Source organism: Leptonychotes weddellii, chromosome 16 (assembly GCF_054177405.1).
Source record: "Leptonychotes weddellii isolate Sample4059 chromosome 16, ASM5417740v2, whole genome shotgun sequence".
Classification (NCBI taxonomy): domain Eukaryota; kingdom Metazoa; phylum Chordata; class Mammalia; order Carnivora; family Phocidae; genus Leptonychotes; species Leptonychotes weddellii.
In genome coordinates this window covers 42,781,635-42,800,151 of record NC_138384.1, presented here as the reverse complement: position 1 = coordinate 42,800,151, position 18,517 = coordinate 42,781,635, and the positions used below count along the sequence as shown (strand labels likewise).

At 37.6% G+C, this 18,517-nt stretch overlaps 2 protein-coding genes across 6 annotated transcripts in view; both read left to right on the top strand.

Annotated features, from left to right (window-relative positions):
- ZNF112 (zinc finger protein 112) overlaps positions 1-16,087 on the top strand; it is a 41,724-nt gene extending 25,637 nt beyond the window's left edge. For 4 of the 5 annotated variants that reach the window (XM_081807017.1, XM_006731962.3, XM_031026625.2 and 1 more), the window contains 2 exons: positions 672-767; positions 12,672-16,087. In XM_081807017.1, the coding sequence (XP_081663143.1) occupies positions 672-767; positions 12,672-15,172 (2,597 nt within the window). In that variant the 3' untranslated portion in view covers positions 15,173-16,087. Of the gene's footprint in view, positions 1-671; positions 785-12,671 lie in introns of those variants that run through there. The other variant, XM_031026627.2, reaches the window with a different exon arrangement.
- ZNF229 (zinc finger protein 229) overlaps positions 1-18,517 on the top strand; it is a 474,727-nt gene that overhangs the window by 89,312 nt on the left and 366,898 nt on the right. The window lies entirely within an intron of this gene.

Below are 18,517 nucleotides of genomic sequence, written 5' to 3'. Positions count from 1 at the left end.
CTGATGAATCACTAAATTCTATCCCTGAAACTAATACTACACTATATGTTAACTAACTAGAATTTAAATAAAATCTTGAAAGAAAAAAGTAAGAATGCAAAGGGATGATAATCTGAAACTAAAAGAAAAATGAAATTAATTATATTTGAAACTAATACGATAACCACACTGAAGAGAGAAAAGAAAGAAAGAACTTACGGAAATAGCTAAGGAACACAGCACATAACTATATCCCCTTAGTGTTAGGTACAGTGGGAGGAGGATGGGAAAACAAACTGCAATCCTGAACAATTTCTAGTGGATTTGCTTATTGTAATGAGATGGAAGGAGCCATTCTGAAACTATTTTAGATGTATTACAGGTACCACAGCAATTGACTGGAGAAAGTATAGTCTTTTCAACAGAGGGTGATGAAACATTTAGACTTCTGTATGCATCTATACCCATGACTCGCATCTCACTAAGAAATTGATTCAAAGTGGATAATAGACCTAATGGAAAATGTAAAAGTATGAAACTTCTAGAAAGAAACACAGGAGGAAATCTTCTTGACCTTGAGTTAGGCAAACAGTTCTTAGACACCAAAAGCATGATTCAGAAAAGAAAAAAAAAAAAAGATCAATTGGACTTCATCAAAACTTAAAACTTCTGCTCTCCTTGCCTTTCTGCAGGGAATCAGCCCTTCAAGCCAGAGCTTATATTCCAGCTGGAGAGAGAAGAAAAGCTTCTGATGATGGAGACAGAAACCCAGAGAGATGGATATTTAGGTAAGAACCATCCTGCGGTAAGTAACACAGCAGCTAGGGAGCCTCTCCTCAGACGAGTCAGAACATGTCAGGCCCTACGGTGTCTATCCCCTCAACCACCTCTGGCTTTCCATATTTATCTGTAATTGTTTATTTCCACCCATTCATTCAGTTCTGCACTGCCCCATTGCTGCCCTTCAGACCCGACATAATTATGCTTCTGCTTTAAGTTCCTTGACTTGCTTTTCTCTTTGCCTTGAATGAATGAATTGGTTAATAGATGCATGGTCCTCACTGTCTTCAGTCCTCCGTGGGACAGCTGGTAGGCATCGAATAAATCCGCACAATCGGAAGATACTCTAGAATGCTGTTTGTTTTCTGATGAAGGCCTGTACTAATTCTAATTGTGTAGGTGTCCTTGAGCATAGATAGGTAGCCATTATCCTTAAAAGATGAAGAATAGCCAGTCAACTAAAGTCAATATCAAAGTGATCAGTGCCAACATCATAACTGGTCCTTCGCATGGAAGTTGAAAAGCAACTTCAACTGAGACACTCTTACATTAACTTCCTTATTCAGATGCCTGGCTCTTTTTCTTCCCATTCTGCCCTCTCTTTTCATCCTCTTATCCTCTAACACCTGAAGAGTCTCTTGACCTAGCTAACAGTTTTCTTAAAATTCTTATTCAACTTCTTTAAGCTTAAAAAAAAACCCAACAACACCAAAACCATCAGTTCACCTATTTCTCCCACACCCAACCCCCTCCTCTCAAAACCACCAATCTGTTCTCTGTATCTGCAAGCTTGGTGTCTTGTTGTATTTTAATCTACATATGAGAGAGATCATACAGTGTTTGTCTTTCTCTGTGTGACTTGTTTCACTTAGCATAACGCCCTCAAGGTCCATCCATGTTGTTGCAAATGGCAAGATTACATTCTTGTGGCCGAGTAATATTGCTATATATATATATAGTAATATGTATATCTAGGTATGTATATATCTATATATACCTATAGGTAGATAGGTATAGATGTATATATACCTATACCTGTGTGTGTGTGTGTATATATATGTATGTGTTTATATATGTGTGTGTGTGTGTGTGTGTGTGTGTGTATATATATATATATATTTCTTTATCCATTCATCTATTGATTGACACTTAGGTGGTTGTGTCCATATCTTGGCTATTGTAAATAATGCTGCAGTGAACATGGGGGTGTGTATATCTTTTTGAATTAGCATTTTCATTTTCTTCAGATAAGTACCCAGAAGTGGCATTACTAGATCATATGGTCGTTCTCTTTTTAATTTTTTGAGAAACTTCCATACTGTTTTCTGTAGTGGTTGCACAAATTTCCATTCCCATCGACAGTGCATGAGGGTTCCCTTTACTCTGCATCCTGGCCAACACTTTTTCTCTTTAGTCTTTTTGATACTGGCCATTGTAACAGGTGTGAGGTGATATCTCATTATGGTTTTGATTTGCATTTCCCTGATTATAAGTGACGTTGAATATCTTTTCTTGGTCTGTTGGCCATCTGTATGTCTTCTTTGAAAAATATCTATTCAGATCTTCTGCCCATTTTCTATTTGGATCGTTTGGGGGTTTTTTTGCTATTGAGTTGTAGGAGTTATTCCTATTTTTGTATATTAGCCCTTTATCAGCTATATGATTTACAGTTATTTTCTTCCATTCAGTAGGTTGCCTTTTTATTTTGGTGATGGTTTACTTTGCTGTGCAGAAACTTTTTAGTTTGATGCAGTCCCACCTTTTATTTTTGCTTTTGTTGCTTTTCTTTTTGGTGTCAGATAAAAAAAAAAATCACCAAGACTGATGTCAAGGAGCTTACTGCCTGTCTTTTCTTCTAGGAGTTTTATGGTTTTAGTCTTACGTTCAAGTCTTTGATCCATTTTGAGTTAATTTTTGTGTATGGTGTAAGAAAGTGGTCCAGTTTCATTCTTTTGCATGTGGCTGTCCAGTTTTCCCAAGACCATTTGTTGAGGAGACGTCTTTTCCCCATTGTATATTCTTGCTCCTTTGTTGTAAATTAATTGACCATATAAACATGGGTTTATTTCTGGGCTCTATTCTGTTCCATTGATCTATGTGCCTTTTTTATGCCAATACCATACTATTTATTATTTATTTATTTAAATTCAATTAGCCAACATATAGTACATCATTAGTTTCAGATGTAGTGTTCAATAATTTATCAGTTGTGTATAACACCCAGTGCTCATCACTATTTTAATTATTGTTGTGTTGTAATATTATTTGAAATAAGGGAGTATGATGCCTCTAGCTTTGTTCTTTCTCAAGATTGCTTTGGCTATTTGGGGTCTTTTGTCATACAAATATTAGGGTTGTTTGTTCTATTTCTGCAGAAAATGCCATTGGAATTTTGATAGGGATTGCATTGGATTTGTAGATTGCTTTGGGTAGTATGGACATTTTAACAATATTAATTCTCCCAATCCATGAGCATGAATGTATTTCCATTTATTTGTGTCTTCTTCAATTTCTTTCATTAATTCTTGTTTTCATTAATTTTGTGCCTTGTAATTTTCCCAACATATAGGTCTTTCACTTCCTTGGTTAAATTTATTCGTAGATGTTTTATTCTTTGTGATGCAGTTGTAAATGGGATTGTTTTCTTAATTTCTCTTTCTGATAGTTTGTTATTAGTTTAAAGAAATGCCCAGATTTTTATATATTGATATTTTATTCTGCAACTTTACTGAATTCATTTATTCTAACAGTTTGTGTGTGTGTGTGTGTGTGTGTGTGTATAGTCTTTAGGCTTCTATATATAATATGTCATCTACAAATAGTGACAGTTTTACTTCTTCCTTTCTAATTTGGATGCCTTTTATTTCTTTTTCTTGCCTAATTTCTCTAAATCTGTATAAAATGGGTGAGAGTGGACATCCTTGCCTTGCTCCTGAGTTTTGTTTCACCGTATCATATTATCTATGGGCTTTTCATATATGGCCTTTATTATGTTGAGGTACATTCCCTTTATACTCACTTTGTTGAGAATTTTTATAATGAATGGATGTTGAATTTTATCAGATGCTTGTTCTGCATCTATTAAGATGATCATATAATTTTTATCCTTTATTTTGTTAATGTGGTGTATCATACTGACTGATTTGAGAATGTCAAACCATCCTTGCATTCCTGGAATAAATCCCACTTGATTATGGTGTATGATCCTTTTAATGTATTGTTGAATTCAGTTTGATAATATTTTGTTAAGGATTTTTGCATCTATGTTCATCAGGGATATTGGCCTGTAATTTTCTTATTTTTTCTTATTTATTTATTTTTTTTACTTTAAATTCAGTTAGCCATCGTTCATTTTTGGTGTAGTGTTTTCAATGATTCATTAGTTGCACATAAGACCCAGTGGCCTATAATTTTCTTTTTGAAGTAGAATATTCAAGTTAGACATTTACGTGAGTCCAAACATTTTAGTAATATTTTTGGAGTCCACAAGACTCTGACAACTGTGTAGCTAAGGGTGCTCCTGGGTAGGTAAGAGTCAGTAAAAATTTTCAAAGCAAACTATTTCATTTCTATAATATTTTGCTGCCATCTTAGTTAAGATTCAAGGTCACACGTGATACAATACATTCTTTAGATACAACACATTCTTTGTATTTTTAATATACTAATTTTTAATTTAATTTAATTAACTAGTTTTAATAAACTGATTTTTCTCTTCCATGATACCTTGGGGAAATCCAACCTAGTCAGAGATTATAACTTTTTTTTTTAAATCATGGCTATGTAATATTATAATATGTGGCTATAACATGCATCATTTAGCCATTTTTTAATTGATGGGCATTAGTTTATCCCCCCTTTTTTACTAATACAGAAAGTACAGCAATAAAACCCCAATCTAAATGTCCTTACGTACTAGTGATTTTATTTCTGTGGAATAAATTACCTGGTGATTCAGAAATTCAGAGAGAAAACCCGTCCCATACAAAGTTTAACTTTGGAATAATAACCCAAAGAGACATAATTATCCCCTATTGGCTTTCTTACAGCCTATAGCAACTGATTTAATTGACTTGGGTAAAGAAACATTTTTAAAATTAGTATTCTTTTTTTTTTTTTTAAAGATTTTATTTATTTTTTAGAGAGCGAGCGAGAGAGAAACAGCATGAGAGGGGGGAGGGTCAGAGGGAGAAGCAGGCTCCCCGCTGAGCCGGGAGCCCGATGTGGGACTCGATCCCAGGACCCTGGGATCATGACCTGAGCCAAAGGCAGACGCTTAACCATCTGAGCCACCCAGGCGCCCTAAAATTAGTATTCTTAAAACCACTCTCTTGGCAGGTCCCTCATAGAAGAAATCTCTCCATTTACAATAGGAAAGAGAAAAATGTCAATAAATAACAGTTTCTAAACTATTCATTTCCTTGCAAGATTTTCTAAGTTACAGACCATCCATCTTATCCAAATTGGCATACACACAGATTCCCTAGATTCCCTTTTTCTTGTCAGGCAAGGAGGATTCAGGGTGAGAAAAACAAGACTTATAAAATGAGTATGTATTCAAAATGTATTCAAAGATGAGTATGTATTTCCTCATCTTTACTCCCTCCATTAACCATTAAATAAACAATTGTTAAAGTAGAATCAGAGGGGGTGACGAACCATGAGAGACTATGGACTCCGGGAAACAAACTGAGGGTTTCAGAGGGGAGGGGAGTGGGGGGATGGGTTAGCCTGGTGATGGGTATTAAAGAGGGCACATATTGGATGGAGCACTGGGTGTTATATGCAAACAACTAATCATGGAACGCTACATAAAAACTAATGAAGTACTGTATGGTGACTAACATAACATAATCAAAAATAAAAATAAAAAAACTTAAAAAAAAAGGGCGCCTGGGTGGCTCAGTCGGTTAAGCGTCTGCCTTTGGCTCAGGTCATGATCCCAGGGTCCTGGGATTGAGCCCTGAATAGGGCTCCCTCCTCGGCGGGAAGCCTGCTTCTCCCTCTCCCACTCCCCCTGCTTGTGTTCCCTCTCTCACTGTCTCTCTCTCTCTGTCAAATAAATAAATAAATAAATAAATAAATAAATAAATAAATAAATAAAATTTAAACATAAAAATAAAATATCATGAGATTACTGTGGGCCAGATTTCTTTAGCATTATCTTTAAATAATCTCTCATAGATATTTTCTTGCACTCTGATCTCCTTCTCTGTCCCAACCTGATTGTCACTCCCCACAGTGAAAAAGAACAGCTGAGAAGTTGTTTTTCTTAGAGACAGTCCCTAAGAATTCCTCATCTTTAATTCTGCTTTCTTTAGTTTATTATTATCTGGCACCGAACAAAGAAACTTTCCGTTCCTATCAGTGGGTCTCAGCTGTTCTCAGCTTTTTCCTTCAGTAATTTTAATTCCCTTATGGCTTACTAGGATATCAAACATCACTGTGTTAATAATTGCTGCAACCGTAATTTAAATTTATATGTTAACCTTAACTAAAACTCAAGGTTTTTTTTAAAGATTTTATTTATTGAGAGAGAGAGCACACGAGCAGGGTGAGGGGCAGAGAAGAGAGGGAGAAGCAGACTCCCCCCTGAGCGCAAAGCCCAATGTGGGGATGGATCCTAGCACCCTGAGATCATGATCTGAGCCAAAGTCAGATGCTTAACTGACTGAGCCACCCAGATGCCCCTAAACCCTAAGTTTTAACACAATCTTTCATAAATATTTAGTGATGTCTTACAGGTGCCAAACAGATGTGTATTTGGAATTACAATTCCCTGCCAAAATTTACTTTTTAGTAGAAAACTTACCATGTTTGCCTTAACTAACTTCAGACATAAGGAAGATGTGGAGAAAATGACATGTTGCTAATAAAATATACAAATCTGTTTTTTAAATTACATATATGTTTAGTCTATTTTTTCTTACAACTTTTTTGATCGTTAGTAGTGGTTCTGATATCAGATCTCAGGCTGTGATAGGCCAGTCAATTTAATATAAAGGGTCGTCTTTGTTTTCTGCATTTTGCCCCTCTGCTCCCATTCTATATAACCTGTTCTTGTTTTCATACATTATATGTTTCCCCCTCCAGACTGAATTAAAACTGTGATTCTAAAATTATAGTCTTGTGTCATGGGAGTGGGGTTGTTGGAGCCATTTTTAACATGAATAATTAGGTAGAATTTTTCTCAAGCTCACTTGGGATATTCACCAAGTTAGACCACACTCTAGGCTGTAAGACATACCTTACAAAATTTTAAAGAATAGAAATCATACAATGTCTGCTCTCAGACCACAATTGAATTTTACTAGAAATCAATAAACTAAATAACTGGAAAATCTTAAAATATATGGAGATTCAACAACACACATCTAAATAACACATGGATTAAAGTAGAATCTCGAGAGAAATTTAAAGATATTTTGAACTAAATGAAAATTAAAGCACAACTTATCAAAATTTGAGGGATGCAGAGAAAGCAGTGCTAGGAGGGAAATTTATTTTATTTTAATGTTATTATGTTATGTTAGTCACCATACAATACATCATTAATTTTTGATGTGGTGATCCATGATCCATTGTTTTCGTATAACACCCAGTGCTCCATGCAGTACGTGCTCTCCTTAATACCCGTCATGGTACCCCTTAATACCGGGCTAACCAATCCCCCCTCTCCCCTCCCCTCTAAAACCCTGTTTGTTTCTCAGAGTCCATAGTCTCTCATGGTTCATCTCTCCCTCCGATTTCCCCGCCTTCATTTTTCCCTTCCTTCTCTTAATGTCCTCCATGCTATTCCTTATGTTCCACAAATAAGTGAAACAATATGATAACTGACTTTCTCTGCTTGACTTATTTCACTTAGCATAATCTCCTCCAGTCCCATCCATGTTGATGTAAAAGTTGGGTATTCGTCCTTTCTGATGGCTGGGTAATATTCCATTGTATATATGGACCACATCTTCTTTACCCATTCATCTGTTGAAGGGCATCTCGGCTCTTGCCACAGTTTGGCTATTGTGGACATTGCTGCTATGAACACTGGGGTGCATATGGCCCTTCTTTTCACTACCTATGTGTCTTTGGGGTAAATACCCAGGAGTGCAACTGCTGGGTCATAGGGTAGCTCTATTTTTAACTTTTTAAGGAACCTCCACACTGTTTTCCAAAGTGGCTGTACCAACTTGCATTTCCACCAACAGTGTAAGAGGGTTCCCCTTCTCCACAACCTCTCCAACATTTGTTGCTTCTTTCCCTGTCCATTTTTGCCATTCTGACTGGTGTAAGGTGGTATCTCAATGTGGTTTTGATTTGAATTTCCCTGATGGCTAATGACCTACATGACAGGGAAGAGGCATGAAGCACTCACATTTAAGGGAGGCCCATAAGGATAGCATCAATTCAGACGATCAGAGCCGGAAGGAGCCTTTAAATAGAAATCGGATCTAGGAGGGAAATTTAAAGCACTGAAGGGATATATTAGAAGAGAAGAAAGATCTAAAATCAACCATCTAAGCTCCTACCTTAGAAAACTAGAAAAAGAAGAGCAAATTAAATCCAAAGTCAGCAGAAGCAAAGAAATAATAAGAATTAGAGCAGAAATCAAATTGAAAACAGGAAACCAATAGAGAAAAAAAATGAAAACAAAAGCTGGTTCTTTGAAAAATTAAAATCGGTAAGCGTTTAGCCAGGCCAACTAAGAAGAAAACAGAGAGGATACAAATTACTAATATCAGACATGGAAGAGTGGACATCACCCAGGTCCTATGGTCATTAAAAGGATAGTAAAGGAATACTGTGGACAAACTCTAAGCCTAGATGAAATGGACCAATTCCACGAAAAGCCTAATTTGCCAAAATTTACACAAGAAGAAATTGACAATCTGTTAAGGAAATTGAATCAATAACTAATAACCTTCCAAAACAGAAAGATAGAGTCATTCAATTGTGAGGAAAAGCAGTGGAGACACAAGAAATCCTCCAAAGGTTAAATATACTCTCACAGAGCTAAGTCTCAGAAGTGGTGAGGAGAGTAACCAGCTGTGTAAGTATTTATCTGTATCCACTACTGCCCTCAAAGTGCCTTCTTTTCTCTTACTATCTAAAAGGTCAGTAACACTCCAGGAAACAAACTAAGGGTTGTAGAAAGGGAGGTGGGTGGGGGGATGGGGTAACTGGGTGATGGGCATTAAGGAGGGCATGTGATGTGATGAGCTCTGGGTGTTATACACAACTAATGAATAATTGAACACTACACTAAAAAAAAAGGGGGGGTCAGTAAGAATGTAGGGTCTTTCTCAGCCTGGGTCACCTGAATTGATATTCTTTTATTTAATTAATTAATTAATTAATTTATTTATTTATTTTAAAGATTTTATTTATTTGACACAGACAGTGAGAGAGCACAAGCAGGGGGAGCAGCAAGCAGAGCGAGAGGGAGAAGCAGGCTTCCCGCGGAGCAGGGAGCCCGATGCGGGGCTCGATCCCAGAACCCTGGGATCATGACCTGAGCCGAAGGCAGACACTTAACAACTGAGCCACCCAGGTGCCCCCTGAATTGATATTCTTGACTAGTCTCTATTAAAAGAGGAGAGAAAAAGAAAATATAAATTGAGGGGTTTTTTTTCTCTTAATTCATTATTAGCTATTACTAACTAGCTAACTATTAAATTTAAAGGAATTCTTTGGTATTTACAACACCTATAACGTTTTTGTTGTTAAATTCATTCATAGAGGATGCTGGAATGATTGACTTTCTCCAACTCTAAAGCAGGATCACTAAGAAGATGAAATAAATTCTCAGTTTTCCCTCTTGAAATGAAGTCTTTTAGTGCTCTTTTGCAGTGCATATTTTCTCCATCAAATAAGTTCATTTTTGAATTTGACTTAACACAGTTTCTCATCAGCACCCTGCCTTTGATACTAAGATAGAACTTAAATGTTGAGAGAAGGAAAGGAAATGACAAAGTGTTTTGGTATGCACCACTGGCTAAAGGAAGTTCAGGTTACTGTTGTTAAGTATGTGATTTTTTTCCATAGAGCCTGAAACTAAGTGAAATGACCTTTTTTCCCCTTCCTGTATTGCTTTAACATTGTAAAGCTACTGGTCAAAAGGAAACTTTAATCTCTTAAATATTTGAGAGGGGTCATGTCATAAATGATGTATAAATTTCTAGTGAAACAGCTTTGTAAAAAACTGGATTTTGACTAGCAAGCCGCCGTCATGTCCTCAAGCCACCATGTCAGCCCCAAAAGATAGAACATATTAAACTGTATCTTTATGGATGTATACTGAGTGTTTCTGATGATACCAAACAAAACTGTAAGCATTATGATGAACTCTAGCTGGATGCCACACTTCTCATGCATAAGCTATTTATTTTATCTGCCTCCTGTAGTATGTTCCTTCACTTCATCTTTAGGTGATAAAATATTAATGTAATAACTGGAAGCTTGGCTTTAAAAGCCACCACTAAGTGTGTGTGTTTTTTTATTTTTTTGGTTGGGGGAGAGAGAGAGAGAATCTTAAGCAGGCTCCACGCCCAGCACAGAGTCTGATGTGGGGCTTGATCTCACAGCCTGAGATCAATACCTGAGCTGAAATCAAGAGTTGGACACTTAACTGACTGAGCCATCCACGCACCCCACTAGCATTTTTTTTTAAAGTACCGAGAGGAGTACGAATGGATGTGACATACAGTGTTACCCTGCAGTCATTGCAGTGCCCCAGAACCTAATGCCACCCAGTCATCAGTGTGGCATTTTCTTTTTTCTTTTTTTTTTTTTTAAGTTGGGGATAATGGGGGATTACCTGTAAGATTTTATGCAAGAAAAAAATACACTATTTTATTTTAAAAATTAAAAAGACTCAATCCACAAGAGATTCCTGTGACCTTTGCTTTTCTCATCAGCAGGTGATCCCTTTAGTGTAGCCCTGCCTTTCATACAGCTTTTCAACTTTGTGGCAAAATTGCCATCACCGGTTTCTTTCCCATGAACAACACATATACATGCCCTTTTAGTTCTGAGAGTGAGAATGACTCACCCTGTGATCTATTCATTATGTGCTTATTGAGTAACTCCTATTTGCTGGAAACAAAGTGCTCATCCTTGTAGATAATACATTCCAGTGTGGACAGACAGACAAACACAAATAGAAAAGGAAGAATGATTATGTTTGAGGATAGTATTCATGTATGAAAAGAATCCTGTTTTACTGCTTTCTTTTCTGGATGCTGTAGAGAATTAATGTGCTACCAAGTGTTAGAAAAGTACGTGTTGGGCGCCTGGGTGGCTCAGTTGGTTAAGCGACTGCTTTCAGCTCAGGTCATGATCCTGGAGTCCCCAGATCGAGTCCTGCATCGGGCTCCCTGCTCGGTGGGGGGTCTGCTTCTCCCTCTGATCCTCTTCCCTCTTGTGCTCTCTGTCTCATTCTCTCTCTCTCAAATAAATAAATAAAATCTTAAAAAAAAAAAAGAAAAGTACGTGTTGGGGCATCTGGGTGGCTCAGTCATGAGTCCTGGGTCCCGGGATCGAGTCCCGCATCAGGCTTCCTGCTCAGTGGGGAGCCTCCTTCTCCCTCTGCCTGCTTCTCCCCCTGCGTGTGCTCCCCCCACCCTTTATTTCTCTGTCAAATAAGTAAAACCTTTAAAGAAAAAAAAGAAAAGAAAAGTACATGTTATTACATCAACCCTGCTGAATCCAGTGTCTGCAGGGAGGATACTTCTTACCAGGATATGAAGATTTGCTGTCTGCTTATAAGCTGAGTGATAATAACTAAGTGACAGACCATTTCCACCCAAATGTGCCTGTCTTCAACTCTCCTGGTGCTTCTAATTCCCTAAACATTATTTTTCCAGTAAAATGACACAAGCGAAAGTCAGTGTTCATTGAGTTTTGGTTTTTGATGATTTGCCTTAAAAGACACCTAAAAGGGGCGCCTGGGTGGCTCAGTCGTTAAGCGTCTGCCTTCGGCTCAGGTCATGATCCCAGGGTCCTGGGATCGAGTCCCACATCGGGCTCCCTGCTCGGCAGGAAGCCTGCTTCTCGCTCTCCCACTCCCCCTGCTTGTGTTCCTGCTCTTGCTATCTCTCTCTCTGTCAAATAAATAAATAAAATCTTTAAAAAAAAAAAAAAGACACCTAAAGGTGCCAGGGAACTTGGCTGTTCCTCTCTCCACCTCCTCCCTCCCTCCATTTTTTTTTTTCTGTCTTTGGAGTTGAATTCTGTCACAGTATTTCACATTCTGATCTATACAGTGGCCTTTGCTAATTGTGAAATATCTTTTTTTTTAAAGAAACTAATATTAGACATTTTTTTTTAAAGAAACTGATATGGCATACAGTGACTTAGAAGAGTTTATTATTCTCATGAAGATAAATAGCTTATTAGAGAGAGACCATATAATGCCTCTGTGTTGACCCTTCTCTGAACTGCATTTAACACTATCTCCTAACACAAATTAAAATATTGCCATACCCACATGCCAGAGAAAAAAGCAAAAGTTATTATCAGGACAAAAAGTATTTGTCCGCTTGAATCATATTCTTTCCAGTTTAAGAATACCCCCTTCTATTTTGTCCTTGGGATCTCCAGGCAACCCATGATAAACCCATGATAATACTTATATGGTTTTACTGGGCCTTTTGAACAGGGCCACCATGTTTGATATTTCCAGGTTGTGTTGCAAAGCCCTGATTTTGAGGCATACAGATAGCCTGAATTATGTGGATCCTCCTTATATTCCTGATATAACCAAAGAAGAGCCACTTTCTAAGTATTCTTAGAAGTAGTAACATGAATTTTCCTGTAGTTCATTGAAGTTTCATTTCATGACCTAAGTGCAAAATCTTGAAATCTCTGAACAAAAACATTCACTTGTGCACATGTCTAAATTCTCTTTATCATTATAGGAACCAAGACTCAACACATTATGGAGAGTAATCAAGAAGTGGGATTAGGCTACATTTCTCCCAAAGAGCTTTCTTCCCGGCAGACCTGGCAACAAGGTGCAGGCGGGTTAACCAGGTGTCAAGATTCCATGAAAAATTTTCAAGGGAATATTTCTCAATTTCAAAAACAAGGTGATTTCCCCTGCCAGCTTTGGGCAGGAGTGCCAATTCATATTTCTGAAGATGAGAACTGTATATTGACTCATATAGAGGATGTTTCCAATTGCCTAAAAAGTCAAGAATTTCCATCTTGGAGAGCCCAGCATTCTTGGAGGAAAATGTATCTGACGGAGTCACATAATTATCAGTGTAGATGTCAGCAAATTTTGATGAAAAATAATTTCTGTAAGTGTGACAGCACCAGTTGGATATCACATCATAATGATAATGTGGGAATACACAGAAGAGAAAAAAACTACAACTGCCATGACTGTGGAGGGAACATCATGAAGGTTTCATTGCTTAATCAAGACTTAATTCAAACAGGGCAAAAGCCCTACCCCTGTAATGAGTACAGAAGAGCCTTCAGTGATGACTCCAGATCAGAAGTTTATCAGCAGTTACACTTAGAAGGGAAGACCCATTCCTACAGTCCATGTAGAAAGGGCTGTAGTTATAGTTCAGCTCTTCATATTCATCAAAGTGTTCATAGAGGAGATGGTTGTGTTTTTGAGAGTTCACATCTGCAGTCCCATCAGAGAGAATGTAAAGAGGAGAAGCCATGTAGATGTGGATATGGTGAGAACTTCAGTCAGTGCTCCTCTCTTAACACTTGTGAACTTACTCACACAGGGGGGACGTCCTATAGATGCAATATTTATGAGAAAGACTTCAGTCATAGCTTAGACCTTAATAGTATTTTTAGGGTCTGTACTGTGGAGAAACCCTATGAATATGAGGAGAATGGGAATGTCTTTAATCAGAGTTCTTGTCTTCAAGTCCACCAGAAAATCCACACTGAAGAGAAACTACATACAGATGTGGAATATGAGAAGGGTTTTATTTGTAGCTCAAGTCTTAACATCCAGCGTAGAGTTCACATGGAAGAGATTCCCTATAATTCTGAGGAATGTGGTAATGACTTCAGTCTGGCCTCACATTTTCAGGACCTTCAGATAGTCCACGCTAGGGAACAACCATATAAACATTATGCATGTGGTAACAGCTTCAGCCAAAATTCATATCTTCAAGGTCATCAGAAAATTCATATTGGAGAGAAAGCTTACAAGGACTGTGGGAATGGCTTCAACTGGAGTTCAAAACTTAAAGATCGTCAGAGAGTCCACACTGGAGAGAAGCCGTACAAATGCAATGCATGTGGTAAAGGCTTCAGTCATATGTCAGTACTTAATGTTCATCAGAGAGTCCACACAGGAGAGAAACCTTATAAATGTGAGGAGTGTGACAAGGGATTCAGTCGGAGTTCATACCTTCAAGCCCACCAGAGAGTCCACACTGGAGAAAAACCATACAAATGTGAAGAGTGTGGGAAGGGCTTCAGTCGCAATTCATACCTTCAAGGACATCAGAGAGTTCACACTGGAGAGAAACCATACAAATGTGAGGAGTGTGGGAAGGGCTTCAGTCGGAGTTCACACCTTCAAGGCCATCAAAGGGTCCACACTGGCGAAAAACCATTCAAATGTGAGGAGTGTGGGAAGGGCTTCAGTTGGAGCTTTAATCTCCAAATTCATCAGAGAGTTCACACAGGAGAGAAACCCTATAAATGTGGAGAATGTGGTAAGGGCTTCAGTAAGGCCTCAACTCTTCTGGCCCATCAGAGAGTCCACACAGGAGAAAAGCCATACCAATGTGATGAGTGTGGTAAGAGCTTCAGTCAGAGATCATACCTTCAAAGCCATCAGAGTGTCCACACTGGAGAGAGACCATATATATGTGAGGTATGTGGGAAGGGCTTCAGTCAGAGAGCATATCTTCAAGGTCATCAGAGAGTCCACACTAGAGTGAAACCATACAAATGTGAGATGTGTGGGAAGGGCTTTAGTCAGAGTTCACGCCTTGAAGCACATCGGAGGGTCCACACTGGAGGGAAACCATACAAATGTGAGGTATGCACAAAGGGCTTCAGTGAGAGTTCACGCCTTCAAGCACATCAGAGGGTCCACACAGAAGGGAGGCCTTATAAATGTGAACAGTGTGGTAAGGGTTTCAGTGGATTTTCAAGTCTTCAAGCTCATCACAGAGTCCACACTGGGGAAAAACCATACAAATGTGAGGTGTGTGGAAAGGGTTTCAGTCAGAGATCAAACCTTCAGGCTCATCAGAGAGTCCACACAGGAGAGAAACCATACAAATGTGATGCATGTGGTAAGGGTTTCCGTTGGAGCTCAGGTCTACTTATTCATCAGAGAGTCCATAGTGGTGATAAATTCTATAAAAGTGAAGAGTATGGTAAGGATTATCCTTCATCAGAGAATCCATACAGAAATGAAGTTCTATAAAACAGTTCTATTTGTTTTGAAGTCCTCAGTTAGGAACTGAAATTTTCCATTCACTAGAGTTATTATAGTAGAAAAAATTTCTTTAATGAAAATGTAATGTTTCTACGCAACCTCAACATTCACAATAGTCAGACCACACAGCAGAGACATCTAACAAGAGAGTTTCCATAAGGAATTTTGTCACCACTTTAACAGGCATTGCACATGACTTTAACTATCATTGTACTAGGGCTTATAAAAGATAAGAGTAACGAAAGTACAATATGAGTGTGCCTAAATCCATGACCAGTCTAATGTAAGCTTAGTGAGGGAAGGGGCTTCATTCATTGCTGAGTTTACCAAACCATGACATTGCATAACTCAGTGTAGGTGCTCAGTACTTTTTGCCTAATGACTAAAAATGTATAAAAGTACCATATTTAAAAAATTTATTAAGCTCATTCCCCCCCCAAAAAAAAACATTTAAAAATGTATTTGGAGGAGGAATCCTGCAAGTAACCTTAATATAAGCACTTCAAGTGGGAAAATATTCCTTGAAATGTAGGATGTCAAGCAATATTGCAGTCTGAAATTACATGAATTTGGCTATAACCCTGTGGGGATTGGTTCCCATTTGCTTCCCATTTGTCCTGTCTTAAAGAGGATGAGCTGAATTCTTACCATTTGATCTCTTTCTATACAGTATACCATCAGTTTAAGTTTAGCGCTGTGTGTGTGTGTGTGTGTACACATATGTGCACTTTAAATGACAGTACAAACTAATAAACAATGTTTTTGGTTACACTGCATTTTACATAATTGACTTTTTACTCCTACCCTGTGTGTTAAGGCAGAGTTTTACTGTAATATTTGCAAAGTGTCAGAAATGGTTACTAATGAAAAAATACTTTCTTAATAAATGTCAAAATTACAATACTTTGGTTCTTTAGTCTCCATATTGACGTCAAAGTTCTTTGGATCTGACTAATTTCTAAAAGTTATAGCCTTTGTCCAATTCAAACCTCATTAGGCAGAATCTGTGATGCTTTTGGAGGGCTTTAATTTTATCAAGTTCTCCATCCCTATCCTTCTCCCACTCACACAAATAAAGGAAAAATCTTAAATTTTTCTAAACATCTTATCAAATGTATTGGTTATTAAGATAGGCTTGTCTTTTACTTGCTAGTCTCTATCTTCCAAAAACAATGCATCCTGTTGGTGGGATTGAAAAATACACAAGTTTGTTAGAGAAGAGTCCTACTATGTATGTACATGTATATATAGTGTATATATACTATATATAGTATGTATAGTACTTCCAGGTGAGTATGCACATTTTACATACATACATATGTATGGAAATACTATCTATATCTATATCTATGCGGGGCTCGATCCCAGGACCCTGGGATCATGACCTGAGCCGAAGGCAGATGCTTAATGACTGAGCCACCCAGGCGCCCCCATTTAGGGTGCTTTTAGTTGTAAGTAACAAGAAATGTAACTTAGAGTTGCTTAAACCAAACATATTTCTCAGTTCATATAAATGAAAAGATACAGGTAGGGTAAGACTTGGGTCTGAGTTAGCCAAGGAGACTTTGTATTGCTTTTCCTGAATTCTTTCACTTCTGTCGTTTTGTGTGAACTCTTCTCTTTAGATTGGTCACAAGATGGTGGTATCACCTCTTTTGCTCACAGCTGAGGGAAGAGAGTTTCTGTCTCATTTTTAGGGTTATGTAGTCTTAGCTCCCCCAAATGCATATGATCTCTGTCCCCTCCAATCTCCACTCAAAACTGAGACTAAACCAAGACAATAAAGAATATCCCTCTTTCCCATAAATAGGCTAGCTTGCTCCTAACGTTAAGTAATAGCCTGCTACATTAGGAAAATGGTAAGAACATGGACAGAGAATCCTGTGGCACTCAGGTGCACAGGGATGGCCAAAAGCAGAGGGTGAAGGAGGAACATGGAGAAAAATCCTCCAGCACTCCAGCCCCTACCCTAAGCACAAGGTAACATTAGAAAAATTTGAAGTGTACTGAAGATAACTTTTGCAACAACAGAATTTAATTCCAACATAATTCCTGACCAGATTGGTTCACCCTAACATCCTAGCAGAATAGCAGTGCCCAGTTGCAGACAAAAATAGTATTTACTTCAGTCTCCACTGTTTCATAATTGTTATTTGGCATGCAATCAAAAAATTACAAGATGAAAAGAACAATCCTCTGTCAAACAACAGCAGACTAATAAGTCACACATTGAGATGAGCATATTTTGGAAATATCAGAATTTTACATAACTGATGTGTTGAGTGTTTTTGTGAGAATGGCAGACAATATACATGAACAGATGGGGGAATTTCAGTGGAAATTAACAAAGAATCAAATAGGAAATGCTAGAAAAGAAAATTTATCACAAAGGATGCTTTTGAAGGACTCATGAGTAGGCTCAACAGAGCTGAGAAAAGCGTCAGAACTTGAATATAGGTCAATTGAAATCATCCAAACTAAAACAAAAAGTGTGAAGAACACAGAATACAGTATCAGAGAACTGTGGGAAAACTTTTTTTATGGTCTAATATATGTACTTGGGAATCTAGGAAGAGAGGAAAGGAAGAATGAGAGGAAAAATGTTTGCAGAGATAATAGCTGAGAATTTTCCAAAAATAATAAAAGACCTCTACCAGATCCAAGAACCTCAGAGTACCCAAACAGGATTTAAAAACAAACAAAAACTTGATCTGTTATTGCCAAATAGCTGAAAATGAACAAGGCAAAGGAAATATTGATGGCAGAGAAAAAGGACACATAATACAAGGAACAGAGATGAGAAAAAGAGCAGACTTCTCATCAAAAACCATTCAAGCCAGGAGTCAATGGAGTGATATCTTTAACATTCTGAAACAAAATGCCGTTAATCAAAAATTCCTACCCAATGAAAATGTTTTTCAAAAAAGTATGCCAAATAAAGATTTTCAGATGAATAAAAGCTAATAGAATTTACTACCAGCAGAACAGTACTATAAGAAATATTAAAGGAATTTCTACAGACAGAGAATACTATACCAGAAGCAAATTTGGATCAAAAGAGGGAAGAAAGAATAAGAAAGAAGGCAAGAAAGGAAGGAAGAAAGGAAAGGAAGGAAGGAGGGAGGAAGGGAGGGAGGGAGGAAGGAAGGAAGGAAAGGAAGGGAGGGAGAGAAAAAAATGGAAAGAGAATGAATGAACGAACTTTGAAAATGCTTAAAATTGAGCCAAATATAAAATAGTTTTTCTTATTTTTAATCACTTGAAAATATTCATTAAAGCAAAAATGTGAGCAAAGTTTTGTGAGTTTATAGCATATATAAGAAGTAAAATGTA